Source organism: Bos indicus x Bos taurus, chromosome 7 (genome assembly GCF_003369695.1).
Source record: "Bos indicus x Bos taurus breed Angus x Brahman F1 hybrid chromosome 7, Bos_hybrid_MaternalHap_v2.0, whole genome shotgun sequence".
Classification (NCBI taxonomy): domain Eukaryota; kingdom Metazoa; phylum Chordata; class Mammalia; order Artiodactyla; family Bovidae; genus Bos; species Bos indicus x Bos taurus.
Genome location: NC_040082.1, coordinates 4,163,147 through 4,187,108, shown reverse-complemented (window position 1 = coordinate 4,187,108; position 23,962 = coordinate 4,163,147). Strand labels below are relative to the sequence as shown.

At 45.0% G+C, this 23,962-nt stretch overlaps 1 protein-coding gene across 2 annotated transcripts in view; it reads right to left on the bottom strand.

The window, feature by feature from the left end:
- Window positions 1-365: 365 nt before the first annotated feature.
- EFNA5 (ephrin A5) overlaps window positions 366-23,962 on the bottom strand; it is a 289,572-nt gene continuing 265,975 nt past the window's right edge. Inside the window, exons 3-5 of one of the 2 annotated variants that reach the window (XM_027545479.1) lie at window positions 10,711-10,776; window positions 10,219-10,299; window positions 479-4,921 (exon numbers count right to left, since the gene is read on the bottom strand). In XM_027545479.1, the coding sequence (XP_027401280.1) occupies window positions 4,800-4,921; window positions 10,219-10,299; window positions 10,711-10,776 (269 nt within the window). In that variant the 3' untranslated portion in view covers window positions 479-4,799. Of the gene's footprint in view, window positions 4,922-10,218; window positions 10,300-10,710; window positions 10,777-23,962 lie in introns of both variants that reach the window. The other variant, XM_027545480.1, reaches the window with a different exon arrangement.

Below are 23,962 nucleotides of genomic sequence, written 5' to 3'. Positions count from 1 at the left end.
GATTATTTTTGTCTTTTTCTTGATGAGGTGAAAAAAAACAGGTGCAAAGTAAAAGAACACAAGTTTGTATTTAGCTTTTGCACTGAACAGTTTTTAGGATGCAGGGCTTGTCATAGCAGCTATTTTAAGGCTCACATACTAAGACAAGGCTGAAGTCTCACCGTTTTCTCATCAGAATAACTGGAATGTGCCTAGACACTTGGCCATTTGGAACCCTGCATTCTTTGACCTTCTCAGGCCTTCTCTTGTGCATGTTGTATTATCTTTTCTATCCACAAGGATTTTGAAAAAATTCAGCAGAGTGCAAGTAGCCCCTGAAATAAAGGCGTCATTCAAGGAACAAAGAAGTAGAAGGAGGGCTCCAATTAAAATGATGAAAATCTTTAACTTTTATTTAGGTATACTTGTACGGACACGTGTATATACAAATACAGATCTTATGGGTTTGTCTGTGTGTGTTTTGTATTGTTTTTTTTTCTTTTTTTTTTTTTTACATTTTCTTTTACGTTTATATAATGTCAGCATTTCAAAACAGCACTCGATGAGTAAGTGCAAAGGAACTGCAAAGCGGGCAGTACAAGCACAGGACCACACGGAGCTGGACTTCACACCCAGACGCACACACAATGAGGGGCTTCAATGGGGTGTCAAGAGTAAAGCATGGAAAGCGGATTTTGACTCATGGTAACCTCCAACATGCCAGCATCTATTACACTGTACAGACAATGGGGGCAAGCCCATTGTAGGGAGATTTGTCTGACATCCGAGCAGCTCTGGGGCAGACGCATGGGAAAAACTCAGTGATGCCAAACCAGAGACGGACCTGCCCATTCACGGTTCTGCGCGAATGCAAAACGCGGGAGGAAGGCAAGAGACGAAACATAAAATAAAGATAAGAAATAAAAGGGGGTTGTCGGCAAACGAGGGTTTTCGTGGAGGTGGTTTCCAAAAGAAAAAAAAAATCAGCGATCACAGCTCTGGGAGCAATGAATGGAGGGAAGAAGTTTAAACTGCTTTCTGTTTTTAAATTTTGGGTAAACTAATAAAAATGGCTGCTGCCGTGGCTAAGGCACCAGAGAAAAACAAAGTCCCTGAAAACCCGCAGGTTGGGTGCGGCTCTGCCTTGGCCGGTGACGCAGAGAGGAAGAGCCCCCAGCTGACCTTTTCAAGGGAGCGGGTTTGCAATCTCTGCCATGCTTCGGCTGCATGTGACAGTGACAAGCCTCTTCCTGGAGGAAAATGAAAACAGTCATCTATGAAAACCTCCCCCCACAAATAGGAAACTGAGGCAAAGTACAGAACCGTGACTGAATTCCCTAAACCTTTTCAGACCAACATGCTGGGGTGGGGGGCGGGAAACACCACAGGGCTCCAGCATCAGACCTTGAAAACTTTGAGGACAAACTACTGATCAAAAAAGTCATGTTGTTCCAGGTCCCAAGATGGTGGAGTCTTAAGATCGGGAGGGCGATGACCACACGTGAGTCCTGTATGGAGCAGTGTCTCAGGCCGCTTGTGACTCTTCTTAGCCACGTATACATTGGATGTTTCAAAGCCTCAATGCATGTTTTGTATCCTGAAAGACTATTGTTCTCACTTACAAAAGACATAAGAATCAAATTAATACTTTATTATCAAACACTATATACAACAGAGGTTGCTAATAATACAGAATTTAAAGAACGCAGTTTTTTTTTTTTTTTCTTTTTTAACGTTTAACTTTTCTTTCTTCTGCCACCCAAGAAAGTACAGTACAAAACAATAGTCTAAACTAACACGGACTGTTACCTGGTCTATTAAAGGATACACGGTATCCACTAAACAGACAGATCCTTATTTCCCTGCTTCTCGCTGCAAAGCCCTTGGCAACCAGGGGCAAAGGTCGCTGGGGTTTGACTAACTGGGGCTGAGAGGCAGCGAAAGCTGCCCTTCAGATTCTGAATTGGTTTTGAAATTAAAAGCTGCTACAAAGTTGCGTCGACATCCTCCTAAAGCCCCTGAGGGTTGTAACATCATCACAAAAGGCCACCAGCACTTTTTGGACAAAATGAAAACTGTCTGATACCAATCATCCTGAAAACTCAATGGCAAGCGCTACCTACAATTACGTCACTTATAGGTAGAGAAGCACGTTTTCTACTGGTGTGGATAGTCTTGCTTTTCTTTTTTTTTTCCTTTTACATTTAATTTGTCGTGGCACAATGGTGAAGTAAAGGGGTCTAATTTCACTGTGAAAAATGAAAGACAATGGCAGAGAGGGCCATGAGTAATTATTTCATCATTTGTTAGAGACAAATGCTAGAAAAACCACACAAGTCACCATTTCTAAAATGAAATTAGCACTGCTAATGTAGTTATGACTAAACTGGAATCATTACAGGATCATTTGATTTCCTTGCAGTTATACAACATGCAGTATAATCTTGGTTCTGACTATTGATCCATTTTAGAAGGTATCTTTTTTTGTTCCCCCTTACCCAAATCCCACCGGACCAACAAGCCTGTAACTATTAATAAGAAAAGAAATATTACTGAGTATTACTGAGAGTTCCGAGTATATAAATAGTTAATGCAAAAATAATAATAATAATCCAATGCTGTGAACTTTTGTTTCAGTGAAATGGTGGCTGCTCTCTGTGATAAGACTCTGCCACTCCAGAGACGTTCCTGGTGTCTGGGGGAACAGGACTGATTCCATCTGCCAGGCTGGCAACTGCAATCACACGGTTCCAAGTCCTACTCACACGGTTCCACGTGTGAGCAGACCGAGCCTGAACATCTGCTCCAAATGGATCGGGTGAGCCCAGAGTACATTCCAATGTATGTACAACTCTCCAGGGTGCCGTACCTTTACAGCTGCCTTTCATTCACATATTTCTCTAATTGAGAACTACGCACAGTTCTTTAGCAAATTCCCATTCATAAAGTCTGTCCATAATACGACCCCCCCTTTTTTTTAACATGTACATTAAAAACAAAAAAATTTTTAAAAATCCTTATTGTGCTGGAATGCTTCCAATTTTTCACATCTTATATGATCCTTGCATTTTATTGGTTTTGTTTTGAAAGGCATGGTTTCTATTGACGTGTCCTGCCATAGCAAAAAAAAAAAAAAGGCTTGATTTCTTTTCCATGTATCTGACACTTTTCCCTGTCTCAGCTTTTGGAGTTCAAAGTTCGTGACACCCTCTGCAGTAGAAACCCCCAAGGCTTGCATTTCCTGGTAACATCCCGGTTGGCCCATTTACTATCCTCTCACCCCACCCCGACAATGAAACAAGATAACCCCCCATATTTCTAAATGTATCAAGGGATACCACTTTTTTTTCTCACAAGTTTAAATAGGACAAGCATATATACTCACTCTCAGCATAAAGTATATCTAAATAATGTATTTTCTATTCTAGTGGATTTTTAAAAAAATATTTTGTTAAAGTCTTTGGGACTCCATCCTGTTTATCTCCCACAGATAAACACATGTTCCCCCTAGGCTTCAGGCTGTGTCAGAAAGGGAAAGGATATAAAATCAACTCTTGAATTTTCTCTTTCCACAGTTTGGAATCTTTATTCCAAATTTCCCTTTAGCCCTCCCAAGTAGTACAGACTGACTCTCCCGGGAGCAGGGGTGTGCGTCGGAGCCCCTGGAGTCGTGGAGTGCCGAGCCCTGGGCACTGGGGTGGGAGTCGGGGGAAGGCCACACCACACTGGCGCTCCAGCAAAGCCAAATTCCGTCCCCTCTGGCCCCTGACAGCCTCTCCTTGGTACACGTGGTCCCCCAGAGGAGTATCCAAAGCTATTCGGTAATATACTCATCGACCCTGGCTTCTCAGCCTCGGGGAAGGTCACTTTATTCGTAAAAATGCCTCTTTCAGGTTCTTTAAAAAAAAAAAAAAAAAAGGTTGTAGCACCATGGTGATCTGTATTCAAAGGAAAAAAAAAAAAAAAAAACAACAACACAAAATCATCTGGTGTGCATTGCCCAGTCACCAAAAAAATTAGAGGCACTCATCACACGCACATGTCCCCCACCCAGCCTAGCTTTCTGCTTTCGCGCTGGCTCTGTGCTAGCATTCCGGCCCCGACCCGCCTCCCAGACCAAAGGCTTCTTTTACGGAGCACAAGCTTCGCTGCCAAGGATGGTTTAAGACAGTCATCTGTAAAGGAAAAAACCAAAAACAAAAAAACCAGTGTCTCAACCTTTGCGAAGCCTGTGCGTGTGCGCGCTCCTAGAGGAAACGGTGTAACCTGATCTCTGTCCTTAATACCTCCCCTCTGGACTCGACACGCTAACACGGCGTACAGTCCCGAATGAGAAGGCATGAACATCTTGGGCCAGGGGAACACCCCCCGGGCCTCCCCACCCGCGGCGGCCTCTGCCGCTGTCCTTCGGGTCCGCGCAGCGCGGACAGCGGGCCGGCGGAGGGGAGTGCTCGCAGGAGAACGCACAGGCGCGGACGCCCACTGGGGTCCCTCCGACAATCTGGCATGTTCGTCTGGAGTCCGTGTAATTTGGAAGAGGGTGAGAGAGGGCAGGGGCCGGGGCCGGGGCCGGGGCCAGGGCGGGGGTGGGGGTGAGGGAGGCAGGAACTACTTTAGCACACCACCACCACCACCCCCGCAAGCCCCGAGTTGTTGCTTAGAATTCAGGCTGAAAGAAAGAAAACAAAACAAAACAAAAATCTGACATCTGCCAAGAAAAAAACCAATATCAAGTCCCTTCTTAGGATGAGCAGTTAGGTGGATCTCTGGCGTTCCAAGACCCCGATGTTCTCGGTGACAGGCGACGAGAGGAGACTGTGCTATAACGTCAAAAGCATGGCCAGGAGGAACAGCAGGATCGCCAAAAGGCGGCTGGGTATCCTGGGTGTTTGTGCCGCGTTCTCGCCGCGGGAGGGCTCGGCTGACTCATGGACGGTGTCATCTGTTCAAACAGAAAGCACACGTTCCAGTGAGATTTCACATCCTTAATAACTCTCTCTTGCAGCAGCAGCAGCCTGCTGTTCGCAGACCTCGCCACCCTCTGCAAAGTAGGGTAATGAACCTTGTGCCACCACTGACTTTCATGTCTGCATAATCACTCATTATTTACAGCAAACAAAAGGAGAGGCAGAGAAAATTGGACTTTCTCGGCAACATGAACGGTTTCCTTAAAAACTGAGGCGGAGAAAAATGTGCATGCGCTGTAACCTCTGGCCCGTGAGCTGCTTTGATCCGCTGGCAGTCAAACACACCATGCGCAAACCTGACGTCTGAGCGGGCCTTCTAAACCCAAGAAGCCAGGGAGAAGCAAGTAACCGCGCGGGGGCGGGCGTGGCGGGACGCAGTTAATGCTGGCATATTAGTGGTTAACCGGAGCGGGATGCCCCTTTCCCTCTTTTTAGCGGTTTCATAGGATTAGTGTTGAATGCCTGGTTGCTGACGTCTAGATGCATTTTCAAAGATGAAGAATTAAATGATAAAGGAGCATTTTAACTCAACGATATGTGATGCTCTCCGAGCCTAAATAAATCGGTGCCCGCTGGCTTGCCTACCATTAGGAATCAATTATGGTGCTATTTCTATTACAGACCCTGTATCTTCAGGATTAAATGACTTGAACTTGACTATTTTTATCAGGCTGAAGCTGGGCACATAAATCATCAACGTGGATGCAAATTTTCCCCTAAATAAAATGGATTAAGTGAAGTAAGCTTCTTTTATTTAGCCATCAAGTGTTCTGGAAGACTGCCTCCAACTCTGGACAGCCTTCCAGAGCGGCATGATTAACAGACTTAACTAGGAGACAGGAACTCTGCAGCAATTAGCACCCAAACGTGGACCTCACTAGGCTCTCATGTTGTCCGCCTCCTTCCTTCCACCTGGCCGTGATCCCTGAACTCCACTGGGGCCACCAGTGGGGTTCTCTGGTAGATTTCATTTTAGCATCTGTGGGGCTTCTTGTCGGAGCTTAGGGATTGGCAGGGTGGGTTCACTCAGTGGTCGGTCAGAGGGAACGGCAACAAGTGAGACTCTCCTGGTGGTTCCCAACTCTGCAGACCTCAAAGGATCATCCCTAAACCCCAGCTCCAACCCCTCGATGGAGTCACTCTCTTAAATACATCTCTGTTTTCACATCATGTCACATGCCTCTTCTTTACCAGGGAGAGCACACCCCCTTGTTATTTGTCTTAAAGCGACCGCCTTTTAGGCTCAGGCTGGCTTCTACCTGAGCTGGGTGCTCGTGGGCCGTCTCTGTTCGTTACTTTCTCTCCCTCTACCAACTTAGGAACGTGTCTTCTCAGCGCTGAGGCTTCTGCTCTTATCATGTTAGCCTGTCCCCACGTGTAGAAAATGCTGCATCCTTGTGTCAGATTTGCCCTCCTCTCCTGGACCTGAGCAAAGCTGCGTGGAATACCTACTAGCTGAGACTAGAAAAGGTTAGGAAGCAAGAATGGGGAGTTAAATGGATGCAGAGGGGAAGAGAAAGCCCCTGCGTGATGTAGTCAAAGACTTTAGACTCTCTGCCCTGCTCTTAGCCTTGCAGATGCACTAAATCTGGAGTTAGGAGGTAGGTATAAATGCCCTTGAATAGCCCTGAAAAGAAAATCCAAATCGCTGTTGTAAGAGCGCCAATCCGTTGTTATTCGGAATAACAGAGGACTTCGGGCTTAACTATGAAAGAGCCATAAGCCCTGAGGATTCTAAGGGTTCATTCTGAAATACCACTCGTCCTGATACACCTGAAATTACATCAGCCATTGGGTTCCTCTCCGTCTTATTTTCACTAACCTACTACCCAATCCTCTTCCTTGTAAAATTGGGTTGTGCACTGATAAAAGGGACCCAAGTAACAGGAAGACGCTCAGTGAGCTTGAAGGGGGCCCACCATCCCCACCGGGTCAGGGAGCTCAGCGAGGGCTGGCCATGCTCTCAGCCCCCACGGCACAGACAGGGGACTGACCCTTGCAGACTTCGAGAGGAAAACTTTGGTTTCTCACATGAGAGGAGCCACAAGGCCAAATGTGCCTTTCAAGCCTAATCTTTTTCTAAGCCATCAACCAGTAAAGTACCATCTTGGCCTCGAAGGGGAAAAAAAAAAAAAAAAAAACCTCAGTCCCCTTAGGGCATCAGGGCTTGTCTCTTCTCACCGAAACACACTAGTCCTGGCTTGGGATTCTACGAGCAACCTGTGATTAAACAGGGCCTCGGTGCTGGGCGATCCCATGGCCTCCAAGAAGCAAGATGAAAGCCAGGCTGTCATTTGGGTTAAGTCTGAGCAAATTTCAGAATTCTAAAGAGGAAGTCACAAGCAAAACCTAGCCCAGGAGAGACTGCACCTAAACACAAGAGAATTCTAAAACTGGTAACAGCGAACGTGGCTTGGAGGAAGAAAACACTTCTCTTTGGAAGCCAAATCAAGTCTCGCCTCCTGGCTACAGGATTCCACACCACGAGGGTTTCGGTGGTTCACAGAGATCGCTGGCGAGGTTTCGGAGCATGTTACGTGGCGTATTTCTGCCCTGAGACCATCCTGTATCCCTGATGACAGGAAACTGGCAGGCAGAGTGTGCAAGCAAGCAAACAGAGGAGCACATTCCGAAGACAGGTGAATTAGTGCGCACTGCTGAGAGCATGCAGCCGGATGCAGCCTTGCCGGCTTCATAGTCTGGTCTACACGCAACCATCCAGCACCGTGCGGCAGAGCTGCAAGCCTGAACTTCCTAAGGAACCTGGGGAAGCAGCGAGGCTGCTATTGTATTCGTATAGCCAGGGATCATAGCTCAACCTTGTCTGTTTTTTTTAGTGAAGATGCTCACCAGAATGCCCGTAAATATGGTCCTCACTGCCTCAAGGAGCTTTTCCTACATGTACACCTGCACATCCATCCCCAACACACAGGGTCTGACCACAGTCTGTCCAAGGTTTGCAAACTTGTATCAGCTATGAGTGCTTAGATTTGGGGGGCTGTTATGGATTTAAAAGCCCAATGGAAACACAGCCTATTCCCCCAAAGGCCGTAAAATATGTTCACATATGAATGCATCTTAGGATCCTGCACTTTTATCATTAGTTGAATTCAAAGGTAAATTTCCTAATGTCGAAATGGTCCTCCGTGTGCCTCTTTATTACCAATAAAAAAGAAAAAAACATACAATCTGTTATATTTCTAAACAGTCAGTGGGCAGTGGGATTTACCTCGAAAAAAGATTACTGGAAAGCTCTGCCTACAGTACCAGTGTGCATCAGAAGAACTTAATTCAGGGTAAGTTATGTCTGTAACATGCCCAGTGCCACCAGTCAGCTTCCACGCGACTTGTGAACAAAGCCCCAGTGATCAAGTTCTCTGCGTGGACATCTCTGTCAAGCAATGGTAAGAGAGTCCTATGTTTAGGAATGGGAGTTGAGAAATACAAATATCACCCCTGGATCTGGGTATACCCAGCTCAGTTACCAAAGAAAGACTGTAGACTCCGGAGTCCTTAAAAGAGACCTCCGCTCACCCCCAGGTCCTACCACGGCCCACGGCCTCGAGCCTGGGAGGGGTCTGGCACCTTGAAAAGCCACAGGAATGCTCCCAGATTTCCAGGACACAATTAAAATGTCTCCCTGTCAGCACTCGTTCCTTGCAACTTTTCTAAGGCAGCTAACGGGTCCCTGGGGAGCCGCTAAGGCCTCTGAGAGCTTATTGTACACGCCTCTCCTTTGCACAAGAGGCCTGCCTTCCAGAAACAGAAATGCCTGGAGAGAAAGCCCGACTCTTCCCGTCAGTTACGACGTGGAAGCTCTTGTGTGTCCAGAGGTACCACGTCTATTCGGGGTACGTTTCCCTAAGGCCCGCTGACCATGTGTCCAAGCAACAGTACTCAAAGGATAAAGCAGGTGTCACAACTTGTTTCATGTCCAAGGCCATCAGAAAGGTAAGTCCCACTGCAAATAGGTGGTGGGGTTTGGGGGCGGGGGTAAGTCTGTTATGTAACAGGGGGCTTACACCTTTCTGGGAAGAGGAAATAATTTTGTCCTCAAACTTTGAGGGCTTCTCTGGTAGCTCAGTTGGTAAAGACTCCGCCTGCAGGGATCCTGGTTCGATCCCTGGGTCGGGAAGTTCCCCTGGAGAAGGGAAAGGCTACCCACTCCAGTATTCTGGCCTGGAGAATCCCAGGGACTGTATAGTCCATGGGGTCGCAAAGAGTCACACCGCTGAGCGACTTTGACTTAAGCTTTGAGGTAGTCCCAGGAGATGGGTAAGGACACGAGTGAAGACCTCGAGCAAGTCGGGTGAGGAAAGGCAACCACGGGTAGGCGGGTTACAGGGGCTCTGAGGAGCACGTCTCAGTGAAGACAGACTCGAGGGCTCCCCGCCCCCCACCTCACAATCTAACGCAGTAAAGAGCTGGGTTGAACTCATAACCCAGTAAGTGGAGAGTTTACAGATTTACATTATCCACAATAAGCTGCAGTGCAAATGCTTCAATGATTCCTTTAGTGGGTTTTATTTTTCTCCATAGTGACGGGAAAGTTTGGGTGAGTGGAAGACAAAAGTAGTAGAAAATTTATTTATCCTTAATACTTGTCTTGCCTCGGTAATCAAGGATCACATTTGGCGCGACAGCCTACTGCGGATACATTCGTGGGAGCAGTGGGTGTGTGAATTTGTGGTGTTAGGAGGCAACGTGATTATCCTTCTCGGGCCTACTTCTATTGACAACAGCACAGATAATATTCGAAACAAAACGAAGTCCTTCAGAGCAGTTCAATGATGCCTGTGAATTTCTAGAGAAAACTAAAGAGGCTGAATTAGTTGCTATTTTGTGCAACAGTCTGATTACTTTTATCTGAAGATTGGGATCTAATATGAAATTTTTATAAGCGCATACAGTAGAAATTTTCTTTGAATTATACGAAAACAGGTCCATTAATAGTCACAGTGATTCACCAGCATGCTCAGAGGGTATGGTACAAAGAAGTGAGACTCTAGCATTCTGATGGGGCTTCTACCCTAGGATGCTGCATTATATCCAACCCACGTCGAGAGAAAAGCAAAGTCGTAATTTGTCTAACATGCATTAATTACACAGAGATACTGGAGGAATGAGGTAGAAATAAGGAACATTAGCATCGCTAGCAATGAGCAAAAGCAGGGCAACCGCAACATGCAAACATGCAGGGAGGAAGGAAGGAAAAAAAGTACGGAGGCACCAGAGATGCACTTGTTAAAAGAGATTCTCTAAGCATACTAACCTGCTGGTTCTAATGAATTTTCTACTTTGTCGTTAACATCGAAAACACGATCATGAACACCTATAGTTTTCATACAGCTATCTATAACAAAAATAGAGATAACAGCCAAATATGTTAGTGAAGACACCCTTTAACTCCCATTTCTTTTTTCTTTTTTTTTTCTTTCTTTCTAATTTTTCCTCTTATTTACGGAGAGATTGGTTTACAATCAGTGGCATGTATCCAAATGCCAGAATTGTTCCCATTTGCTGTGCACGTACAACAGTCTGAGAAACAACAAGTTAGCAACTGCTGTGTACTTAAAAGCATCATGAAAAAAAAAAACAACGATGAGAAAAAATATGATGGAAACTAAAACATGGAGGTTGATATACAAAACAGATACCACACAGGATTTACAGTAAAAAACAGTTTTACCGCCGTGAACCAGACCACACAATAGAGCATGCGCAGTGAAGCCACCCTCAAAGACGCTCATTCGCGGGAACTTACTTGTTGGCCGCACAAAGACCTTGAGCTTTAGACAGGACCGCCTTCCGTTATCTGGGATTGCAGAGGCTGTGGGAGAGACAAAGAGAGAGAGCGAGGGAGGAAGAGAACACGACCAGATTACTCTTCGTTTTCACATGCAAAGTGTCTACAGTAAATCCTTTCCTGAACAAGGGGAACGTACTCTGAATTCTTCCCAGAAGGTGAAACAGAGATACTTCTCAGATGGACACTGATGGATAGAGAAAAGGGCTGCTTTCCTATGCCTATCTTTTCCCTTCCATGAGATGAAGAATCATGCAAGAACACTCGTAATCTGTAGGAAAATACTTTGGATTCTTATTTCAAAGTCTCTGCCGTTTACCTTGCTCTGTCATCAGTTTTCTCTAAAACAAGAAGATAAAGCTTGAGTCCCCGGGCTACCCTTTCCTCTACTGCAGGAAAAGGGCCCACAAACCCCTGGAGCCCAAGGTGAAAGTGCTGGTAAAAACCAATAAGCGGCAGCTACAAGGCCAACTTAAACATGACCCAGTTCTGCTGGGGAAAGCAAAGCTTTGTCTGTCCTGAAAGCCTGTCTGTCAGTATTTCGCAGGTAATTCAATTAGAGGTTTTACTCCGAACTTGGCTCCACATTCTATATGACTGAACCGAGCCCAGCAACTTCCATCAGGCCATTATAAGTACAATATGCTATTGAGAAAGCCCCCTGTTGCAATGGTACATGCATTTTTTCAAGACTTGCCACAGAGAAGGATGGAATTAATAAAGTGGGCTTACCAAAACATGACAACATGTTTCAAGTTATAAATCATTTGAGGAAGAAACTTTCTTCTCCTTTTCAAGATAATCAGACTGTAAACTTTCCTTGTGTTTGAAAGATTATCTCCCCTCAGTGCATCCAGCATAATGTCAAAGGGATTTCCAAGGCAGTAAGACCCTTAACAGTCACACATGTTTACAAACGCACCCTAGAAATGACAATGATTACAGCAGTGGGCGCTGCATCCTTCCCTCCCTGTGTGTCTGCTTCGAGTGTTTCCTTTGTTCAGAAAAGGCAGATGCTATCAATCCAAACGCACGTGGCTCAGTTAGTTTGGTAATACCCTCTGTGTTCCGTGTGCCTTCCCTCACAGGGGGAACCCAGAAAATTAACATGCTGACTTTGTAGTTGAGAGGATTCAAGCGGCAAAAATTCAAGACTGACTTTCCCACCATCTCCTTGTGCAACTTCAGGCCCACACCCTGGAGGAGAACCGATCAAGTCACCACCCAAAGGACATCAAGCCGGAAGGGACCCTAGTGTCGCTCTTTAACACCTGTTGAAAACTCTCTTTAATTCTTAGACCAAAGTAGATATAGGAGAGACGTTTTCAGCCCGCCCCGTCTTCCCATTCGCTCTGACAGGCAGTTAAGAAGTGCTAACAGCTGGCTTTGCCGTAGGCGTTCACTAAATCAAAGTAGGAAAAACTCCCTCCACCAACATTTACAGTAACTAGTGTTATTTAGGGTATAATATTTGCACTCTGTGGTTTGGTCCAGGAAATGGTGTCCTTCCTGTGGACCTCCACTGCAAGTGTGCATGTCACAAGTACAGTGCACTTAGGTGACTCCAATTCATTAGAAAAACTGCGGGTTCTTGAGATGGTTTATATCTTATTCATGAGGGGTGGTGTGAAACAGTGACACACGGATATTCACGCTGCTAATCTATTGGTTTCTGAGCTGGGGTGAGCTTACTACAAGCCTCATGTACTTGATTTTGCCACATGCAATAGCCGATTCTACTGATGACACTATAAGATACAATGAGCTCAAGGCAAGATTAAATGTTTGTTTTAGTGGGGGAACTTCTTAGAGTCAGTACAGGTTTTTCATATATATATATATATGTGTGTGTGTGTGTGTGTGTATATATGAGAAATCCCATTGGTCCAGACATAAAAATCACTGGGGCACATTGGAATAATACCAACACATGATAAGCTCTGTCCAGGTAAGAACTGGAGAATTCTCTCACCAGTTCGCAAAGAGGAGCAATTAGCCTTAGCTACTGGATGAGCTCCATTGGTCTGCGGATTAAGAGCACACAATGCACTTATTTATCTAAAATAAAGACCGCCCTTCCCCACCAGACTCTTCATTACTTCCTCACCTCTCTCTATCACCAGACAAGCTCTATGACAGTGGTAACACGACAGAGCCCTTATGGTGCAGTCGGACTATCACACTCCAACCCTTGGGCTGACGAGCCAAGACTAGAAGCATGTCATGTGAGCGCAGCCTCTGCCCTGAACCTATGAAATAACCTGTTAACCCTTCGTGCCAGCCTGAGAGGGTGTGCCTTGAGAAGTCAGGATTACACGGGTTCCTTAGTTACCACACTACAAAACAAAAATAACACCAGAATGCATAAAACCCTTTCCCATACACCAGCATAACTCAATCTTTTATTCAAGGTTTAAGAACAGTGGGACTGTGGCTTTATCCCACGTCATGCTCCAGGTTAAGAAACTCCCACACCCCTTGGCTGACAAACAGAGGGTGCCTTTATACCACTTACAAATAGTGATTGTTAATTATTAGTAATATTTGAAGATACAAAGTAATATGAGATTACTGGTCACAAAAAAGCAGAGACAAGCACTAAAAACACACACCAAAAAAACCCACAGAAATCGAAAAATCTAATAGTCACACAAGTAAATTTATAGGGAAAAGTCTCTTGGGATCAATGATGAGCAAGATTGAGGACAGATAGAAGTAAAAACTTAAAATGTGCCCAGCTTTTGTCAGGAGGTAGGTAGAATTAATTTCTGTGATTCTAGAGAAATCACTTTATAATCGACCCTATTTTAGATAAAATTTATATGTAAATTCTTATGTTGCTTTCCTTAGAAAAAAGAGTGAACATTTATATATATAAATAAATGATACATATATTTATAAATAAAAATGAACATATATGTATACATTTATATATAAAACCGGATCACTTTGCTATACACCAGAAACTAACACAACATTGTAATATCAACTATGCTTCAATTTAAAGAAAAGATACGGATTTTAAAAATAAAATTTGTCAGATTAAAATGAGAAATTCATCTCATCTTAAACATTTGTCACGTAACCCAAATTCATATCCCTTTATTCAGTTTACTGCTGAAATTGTACATCTGGAGTCGGGCTGGGAGTAGGGGTACTGGGACCATTAAAACCAGCACAACTGCCCATTCCATGGTCAAATGGAAACTATAAATCAATCACTTCAATGATCTGCAAAGCACCAATCCCAGCCTCACACCACATAGTGAAGAATCTAGGGGCCTTCCAGTTCTGGCTTCCCTTGGGGCTCAGCTGGTCAAGAATCCACCTGTAATGCAGGAGACTTGGGTTCTACCCCTGGGTTGGCAAGATCTTCTGGAAAAGGGATAGGCTACCCGTATCCTGGCCTGGAGAGAACCCCATGGACTGAATAGGCCATAGGGTCAGAGTTGGACACGGCTGAGTGACTGTCACCTTCCGGTTCTCTGAGTTTAGAGCATCCTGCTAATAAAGGGCTGTTCATCTTCGCTCTGTCCCATGACCCCAGACAGGAGCCCAAACTTCAGCCATTCCTGAAAACCTGTGCGCTTGCTCTCCTGGGGCTCAGGTGAGCATGGCCCAGCACTCAGCAACCAGCTTGATGCCTAAAGGGGACCAGGTTCAATGCCTCCAAACCAGTACTTCCGAAGGCTGACTCTAGCACTGCAAACACTTGGAAAGTTCCCATTGCAGTTTACCGTGGGCCCATGGGTTGGATGTGGCATCACCTTTGGGGCAGGCCACTTCTGCCCCGGCTCCAAGGCTCACCGCCTGGCACGCCTGCTCTGTGGGTTCCCCTCCCGGGGAGAGTGCTGGACCGAGTTCGTGCATCTAAGGAGCTGAACACAGCCAAAGCGACGGCTGCCGCTCTGCGCTTCCACTGTAAAAGGCTGCGCCCTCCTCCTTAGGACTGCTGCCCCCTCCCGAAGCGAGGTGGCAAGCTGTGAGATTCTCACTGGAAAGGCACCAGTGGCACGGAGCAGAGGGAGACTTCCAGCCAGGAGCGTGCAAGGGACTGGCACCTCAGGGCTACAGGTGGCGAGGAACAGAGCCAGCTGACAGCCGCGTGAGTGAGCTAGAAACTGCATCTGCAGCTGAGCCTTCCAGGGACCATCACCTCGGAAGAGGCCCAGACCCAGAGGACCCCGCTAAGCTGCCCCTGGATTCCAGAGACCCAGAGACTCTGAAGAGTAACAGATGATGCCTTAGCCACAACCTTGGGGGTGGTGCGTTACTCAAGAGCTAACTGACACAGGGCTGTGTGCAGACACCCCCGCGGCTTCCATGCGCGTGTGAGGCCTGCGGGGCACTGGGCTCCCGGCTCCCACACAGCAGCCCCCCGATGCTGCCGCCACGTCTGAAGCACCACAGCCTTACGAGTTTACTTTTCGAGCTCCTGTTACGAGTCCGCTTAAAACAGGCCCTTGAAGAGGTAATTATAAACTGCTTGAGCAAACGCTACAAGACACATCTATTTGTTTTCACCCCAGCGTTTAGAAAACTGTTTTCATTTTCCTCCCCGCACCGCTGAGCTTGTTTTTGCTCATGCAGCCATCCCTGTGCCATCTCCATAATTAGCAGGGTGCCTCAGGTGAGCTCCAAATTGCCGGGTGGACCTGAAAGAGCTTTGGTATTACAGGATGTCCGCTTAAATCACAGAATGCCTTTCCTCCAACACGAGAAATACAACATAAAGGGCAGCTTGAGAACACGGGAAACCAAAGGACGTGTACTCATAAGTTAACATTTCTCTTCATGTCAAATGTCAAATGTCAAAACTGTCAATTATGTTTATATAGGCTATCAGATTAAACATAAACATTATGAGAGTTTAAGCAACTCAAAGCAATCGCGGTAACAAACGTTCGCCTTCAGGAAGAACTGATGAAAGTTTAGCAGGAGAGAGATGAGACGCTCATTCTCTCTTCACACTTTCAAGTCCAACGCAGTTCTCATCCGTTTGCTTTATCATTCCTCAGCCTAAATGTGTGTTAGTCGCTCAGTCCTGTCCTCCTCTTTGCAATCCCATGGACTGTAGCCACTGTCCATGGGATTCTCCAGGCCAGAATACTGGAGTGGGTATCCCTTCTCCAGGGGATCTTCCCGACCCAGGGATCAAGCCCAGGTCTCCTGCACTGCAGGCGGATTCTTTACCATCTGAGCCACCAGGGAAGCCCCTGGCCTAACCTTATTCATCTTCACATCTTAATTCCCAAAACCAAATTCCCCCTTCAGTGTCCCCTGTCCATCTAGGTACTTCAGGAAATTTTATTTTTAAAAAGAATCAGCTGCTTTTGGCACCCCCACAAGAAATGAGTATGGGGGGCGGCGCTTAAGAATGAAGTTTTCCATCATCCTGTTTGCCACAGGAAGTAGTTCTTAATTTGTGCATGTGAAAAGAAAGGATAGGCTATTAGTTGTTAGCACAGGCTGTTTTTCCTCCGTAGGTTTTCCTGTGGTCTAACACAGCACAGAGATATATGTAAATTAGACAGGTGATGGCAGAATTAAGCACTAATATTCTTTTCACAGTAAATGCTGAAAAAGTAAAGGCCATTTTAATAAACGGTACTACTGAAAATGTCTTTTAGAAGTCAGTAACTCAGTGAAATGCATCTTGTGTACGTGGGTTGAGGGCGGGGTACAGAAGTTGTGGGGGATAGGACAGAGATTAACCAAAGCCACATGGCTTCTTGGAAAATGGTTACCAGACCCCCAGAAAAGTCTTAAAAGTTAGACCTCTTGAAAGAAGACCCCAGCAACAACTTGCAGCTGGTTACCTTGTTTTAAAAAGCAGCATGACACCTAATTTTCATATTAAAAACAAAATCACCAGCTGTGAGGCAGTACATCTCACCAGCCTATACCTTTCGAGATTTAAGAGTCACATGACTTAAAACCCTGCTCTCGGCTCCCGGTTTATCAAGGTTGCATCCTAAGAGCAACCTCGGCCGTTGACTCCTCCTCCACCCACCCGGTTCCTCTCCTGCAGCCCTCAGTGTCTCAAGATTTAAGTCACTGGCAGGTTGAAGGTCAAAGCCCCAGATGTAAAACCTGGAAACAGTGTTACTAAGTAAAGGTGGAGAAAGTTAAAATATCATGTAAATATTAGATACGTTGATATGGCTCTGGGGATGTTTCTTTATATATATATATATATAAAAGGAAGAGGGGTATTTCCAACAATAAAATAAGGGTAGAGCACACTCTGTAAGCGAAATCTTGGTTTCAACACCAGGGAAGTGTAACAGGGACAAAAAAAAAAAAAAAATTAGAGCAGAGTTCAGGGTGAGAGAAGTAAAATAAGTTCCAGCTGTGCTGTCTCAGACAAAGAAGAGCAGAGGTGCCCAGCCTCACATCCGTGACTCCCTGACCCATCTCTCTACCCCCTTAGGCCAAGTTTCACTGCAAATGCGAACTTAAGTATTATTTAAATTCCACCAGCTAAGCTTCAGCAGATCAATGACTTTGCGTCGGCAACCTCAAATAAATGTCTGAGGACCAGTTCTTTCCACCAACTTCTAGGAATAAACAAATAAGGCATCATCATGTTTTTGTACACTTTTGTTTCAAGTGTGGGCCAACTTTACTTGCTTGTTCAAGCTCAGGGACAACACATTTGCTTCTACTGCTTATTGAGGAAGGCCAGTCCCGTGGATTTGGATATCTGTGAAAGCAAGACCTGGATTGTAACCTGGATTTCAGAGAATGCTTTTAAAATACCCTCTGTAAAAAGCGTTTCTAATTCTTGTTAGGAAAAATTGAAGTCGGCTTAAACCTCAGATTCTGAACCTTCAGACTTGATCTTCTTCCGTGATGTGACTGGCGAATTCTAGCCCACCCAGGCACAAAATGTGAGATAACACTCAGCTATCATTTGGATTGTTAACAAACCTTTAAACACGAGGAAATGTAGTTTCAGTTCCTAATTGGATATTTTACTTTTTTTTTTTTAATTCACTGAACATCTTTAAACAGTTAGGGAAAAAGAAAGTTTCCAAGTATAAACTAGTGTTGGAACTATTTGATGAGACCTGGGCTTGCCCGAGCCTTACTATTGAAATGACGGTTCCAGGCCCTTAAGGTCAGATCGTTCTGTATCTCTCTCTCTCTCATTTGCAGTGATTTTGTTGAATTTCACCCCCTCTACCAAATAGGTATAATCTGGCAAAAGGAGACAGACAAAATGATTCACTTACAAAATACAAAAAAAACTCTTCCTCAGCTAGAAGCCACATAATAAAAGTAATAACCACAAAAACGAGAAGTCAGACAAGTGCAGAGTTCCTGGAATCCCAGGAAGGAAACACGTATTCGTTATTACTTTGACACAGGCTCCTCGGTCACCTCAGCGACGTGCCGTTGGGGGTGACTGTTAACCGGTAACCAGTGAAGGCCACAGACCCCGTTACTTATTTGTACAGTAATAACAGAAACCTTGTCATTCTCATATAGCACTAATGGGGCATGACAGCAAATTACTAATAAATCAAGTTAATACAGTTCAAAGAAGCCTCTAGAAACAAGTTAGTATTCCTCTGAACCTTTCCTAATGACCTTCATCCTTATCGTACTTGGTGGAGGCCTCGGAAAGGGCCCGGGTTAGTGGCCTGAGTGCACGTGAGGGTGGTCTGAGCTTCCTCCTGGTTCACTCATTCTGATGGCTTCTGTGCCTGGCGGTCAGCTGGTCAACCCACACAGGCCTGGATTTCCCTGTAAGCCTCCAGCTCTGCAAAACAGTGGAGGGATGACCAGCTTTAGAGGGGCTGGGAACTTCTGTATCACGCCTGGAAACTCAGGTGACACATCCCCATAGCTCTAGAGTGTCACTGCACTGTTCCACAGATGATTCGGTCAGCTCGGTCCACAACGCGCCCTCTGCACGGCCCTTTCCCTAAAGCAAGCAGTCTCTGGTTCCAAGGGCAAATTTGGACGAGAGGAAAGGGATCAGCTCTGGATAGCAGTGATAAAAAATAACTTATGAGGCACAAGGGGAACCCGGGGGCCAAGCCTGACCCTTTATCTCCAGCCTAAATTAGAAAAACTGGATTCTACCATAGTTTTGTGGAGAAGGAAATGGCAACCCACTCCAGTACTCTTGCCTGGAAAACCCCATGGACAGAGGAGCCTGGTGGGCTACGGTCCTTGGGGTCGCAAAGAGGTGGACACGACTGAGCAACCTCACTGCTACTACTACCGCAGTTTTTTGTGTGTAGAAGGCGAAGGTGGAGCGCGAGGCGGTTTATGTGAGCATGTGCACGGAGGCTGGGTTTACAGAGAATTGCAAAAGGCATTGGAAGACCTTGATTCTCGTGAAAAAGCATCTGCAGACTCTGTGAGTTCTTTTTTTTTTAACCCATTTTAAGAGTGTGAGCATGCCATCATATTAGAGGGATACTGCCAAAGATGAGGACATAAATCTCACCGAGAGGCAACCTGGCTGGCATGGAGACTGCCTCTGCAGCTGCTCAGACTGACTGTGCCACGGGGATGGCCCAAAGCATCAATAAAGCCAGTCCAGGGGGGCGCAGATGCTGCAGCACGCCCACAGCCGTCCCCGGATTCTGTGCTGCTGTCAGTGGCTCCTTCTCCCATCCTTAATATTCTTCTGCATCATATTTGGGTAAATATCTCTTTACACAAAGCCCACTGGAAAAGACCCTGATGCTGGGAAAGACTGAAGGCGGGAGGAGAAGGGGACAACAGAGGATGAGATGGTTGGATGGCATCACTGACCATCATGGACATGAGTTTGAGTGAACTCCGGGAGTTGGGGATGGACAGGGAGGCCTGGTGTGCTGCAGTCTGTGGGGTTGCAAAGAGTCGGACACAACTGAGCTACTGAACTGACACAAAACCCATCGTTTCTTTGGTGGTGGTTCTCAGTGAGTAGGTCCTGTTTCCCCATCATCTGCCCTGCCTGATAGTAAGTCGCGCATCTGGACAGGAGGAGCATTTGATGGGTCAGCGGGCCCCGAATCTGACAGAGGCCTGAATGGAGGAATCTGTGGAAAGCTGCCTTCTGCCAAAAGGGAGTTGTTTAGACACCAGGGCTGGACATTTTGTTTCACACCAGAAACACTTTCCTTGAGGAAAGCCGCATAATAAAAGTAATATGTGTTGACTGAGTGAATAAAATCACAGCTAACACCAGGGCCTGCATTCTCGTGCCCTCTGCTCGTCTCTGTGTCCGACCGTTTCCTCTCCAGTTCACAGCTGCACACACAGCATCACCCCACAGAGTAGCAGCCAGCGTCTTTCACAATCTGCCCCGACCATGATATCCTTCTTGATCTCTCCTAATTCCTTTCCCTCCTTTAATTCACATTACAGATTGAGGGCAAAAGGAGAAGGGGGTGACAGAGGATGAGATGGCTGGATGGCATCACTGACTCGATGGACGTGAGTCTGAGTAAACTCCAGGAGACAGTGAAGGATGGAAGCCTGGTGTGCTGCAGTCCACGAGGTCGCAAAGAGTCAGACACGACTGAGCGACTGAACAACAATCCATGCGAACAGCCCAGGCCCAGTAATCTTTCCTCCCAGAACCACGCCGTCTCCGTTTTCTCATGTGACCTTCCCTGTGCCTTGGAAACGTCTCAGCTTCCTCTGGCCATGTGAGATAGGTCTCCATTTTCCTAACACAAAACCTTTCTTCTGGGTTCTTACCCTGATCTGTTTCTATCCCCTTGGTAGCACACACCTCAAATTCAGTGTTTTCTGAGCTGGGCTGTTACAGTGCAGTTATGAGTTCCTGTGGGCAGGAGCCATGCTGGGCTTTCAGTTCTGGGGTGGGGGGTGGGGTTTCACTGCTTTGCTCATAACATGCTCAATAAAGATGTGAAAAATTAGTCTACGGATATCAAAAATCTGGATATCTGCAAAGTGATTTGCTGACCAAATACCAACAAACTCAGGATTAGAATAAAAAGGGAAAATGAAAGTGGTTAAGGAAAAAATAATAATAATTTTGTAAAACCCTTTTTCCTGGAAGGTGCCTCAGCCCTCCCCACTGGCTCCTTCTTATGGAATGATGCTGGAAACCGTGACCTGATAGCCAAAACCCAAAAAGGCACATGAAATTCAAGCATGTGTTATTTTCATGTTTTTGAGTACATGGTCCAAGAGGTCAGAAGTCAATGAAGGGAACGTGGGCACTGTTAGAGCCAAAAGCACGCCCAGTCTCATCACATATCCAGCCTGGGTAGGGGTGGCAGGCCCCTCCAGTACACAGGAGGGTAAATGCAAGTGGTGCTAGAATCCAGGCTGCTCTCACTAAGGACAGGAAAGTCATGTTTGAGGAACTCTTGATCAAGGTGAGAATGAAGCCATCTGGCTGAAACCCTCTAGTCATAAGAAGCCTGGCAAGTTAAGATACCTCATAGGTTAAAGGAGATGTAATCCCAGAGTTGTGTTAAGGGGACACTTAGTTACAATTGCATGCGAATTTACACCTGATGTGAAGAACTGACTCACTGGAAAAGATCCTGATGCTGGGAAAGACTGAAGGCGGGAGGAGAAGGGGATGACAGAGGGTGAGATGGTCGGATGGCATCACCGACTCGATGGACAGGAGTTTGAGCAAGCTCCGGAGTTGGTGATGGACAGGGAAGCCTGTTGTGTTGCGGTCTATGGGGTTGTAAAGAGTCGGACACAACTGAGCAACTGAACTGAACTTAGTTACAGCTGAGTTTAAAAACTAAGTAGAGACATTTTTAAAAGCATCACGACCAGTGTGTTAGTCGCTCAGTCATGTCTGACTCTGCGACCTCATGGACTATAGCATCTCTCCACAGAATTCTCCAGGCAACAATACTGGAGTGGGTTGTCATTTCCTTCTCCAGGCATCAAGACCAAAGAGCTAGTAACTTTTGTGTTAAAAAAGCATCTGAGAATGTGGAACTTTAATAACCTATAAAGAGTAGGAAAACTTTGGCCATTTAGAATAACAGGTCAGACATGTAACTCCAATGTAAAATATAATGGAACAATTGATTTCAACTTGTGATTAAGTGAAATTTTAGGTTTATACATAGTTTTAAACCATGAGAACTAAAACCTCATCATATTTTTAAGTTTAAATTATGATGATGATAAGAGTTACTTAAATACTTGGGAAGGTTTTATAGTCAATTTAAGTACTTGAGAAGGGAAGAAAATATATCAAATCTTTAATGGTTAAAGGAGTTTAATTAACCAGGTTTATAAATAGAGCCAAATATTTAAATTTACTCATATACAGAATAGTAACATGCATAGACTAATTTGAAGAGGTAAAATTTGAAATATTAAAGATTTTTTTTTATTTTGTTACTTTAATAAGTCAGCTATTAAAATTTAAATGCAAACTAACTCTTTAAATAATCCTTCCTAAGACAAAAAAAAAAACTATGCTGAATGTTTCTGGCTTATTCAGTTTTCATTTCATTCATTCATTTATTCTTTCAAAAACATTTTTGTTTGCCTGCTTTGTACCAAGCGCTGCGTCAGATTTTGGGAGCTCTGTGGTGTATTAAAAAATGGTTCCTGCTTCTGGAGCTTACAGTTTAATTGGGATGGAGACAATAAACCTGGAAACAAACAAATCTCCAACTGCCAATTATACTCAGACCTATAAAAGGAGCATCCAGCTGGTGGATAAGCCAGAAATATTCAGGTCCATATATTACAGGAAATAACGAAAGGGACCAAGGTGTTGACATGTAAACTCTTTACCAACCCATGGTCTATGTTTCTCACTCTCTGAATATTACTTTTATATATTCTCTTGCTAAAATGCAGAGAAATCTCACAGCTAGAGCAAAACTTTGACCACATTATTGCTGCAGCAAACTTTCTGAGATATTTGTATACTATTTGGTCTGCCAGGAAGCCCAGTTATCAAGCGGCTAATGCACAGATGACATCAAGATGGATAAGAAAAGGTTGATCTGTTACAATTATGACTTTAATATGAAGTATATTAAATAAATCAATGAGGTATTTTTAGCTTCTAGTATTTGAGAAGTCCACAGAATGGAGAAAGGGGTTATCATACTCCCAAATATGTTCCTGTTTCTTAAGAAATTTGTGATGCTAACATATAAACACAAGCATTCTATCCACTAGCTATGATAGTAATACTAGGAATCACTTACCTTTTGATACTGACTTCGTATGTCATATGAACAGGAATTTGTTTGTTATATGGTATTTGGGGCAAAATTTTTCATTTTTGTTCTGCTTAGTGAAGGAAAAAAAGTACATATTCTTGGGTCAACATCATTTTAATCTAGGAGGCCTCAGTTGAAATTGCCTTTGAAGTTTTGCTAATTACAAAGCTCAACAGGGGGTTTTCCTTATTTGGTATAACTCATATTTCTATTCATTAACCCCAGTTTTAAAAAAGATTAAAAAGTCTGACTAGAAACAACTTAAAAGTTTGACACTTAGAAGCTCCAGGAGATAGTGAAACACAGGGAGGCCAGGCATGCTGCAGTCCAGGGGCCCCAAAGAGTTGGACACGACGGAGCGACTGAACAACAACAGCGAAAAGTTTGAAGACCAGCCTCTCCCCGAGATGCCTTTCCGATGCTTCAAGTGCAAACTGCCCCCACCACCCGCCCATCCTATCTAATTATCAATCTCGTGTGTGGTTACAGGAAGGGGAGGTAAAACTTACACCTTTTGAACTTCCTAACTACACTGTGCTGCGGGAAGATGAGAAAGCAGTTTTTGTGCAACCTCTATATTGGGAAAATTTATGTCAACCTGACTTACAAGGAAACGGGGTTCTGAAGGGCCATCCTGCCAGCTGCCTTTCTCGGGGCCAAGCCACCGGCCCGACGCTTTCATTCTGGTGAAAGGATCATTCCCAGGCGGCCCTGGGGAAGCTGGCCCTCCTGTAAGTGCGCCCCTTTGTTATGAATATGGAACAGATGGAGCCAAATCTATCTGCTCCATAGGAACAAAAACACTTACAACCCAGCTCTCTCTATTAAAAGACTCTACTTAGCTCCTTTATACCATCGGCGTTCTGTGCACTGCTGTGAGGTTTTGACTTTATAGAAAAAGGCACTTCATAAAAGCAACAGTTCTTACTCTTAAACCAAAGTGGCCTAAGAACTAAAGAAGATGAATACATGGTTTCACCCACAGGACTCCTTGGAGATATGCAGATATTCAGTTTAGG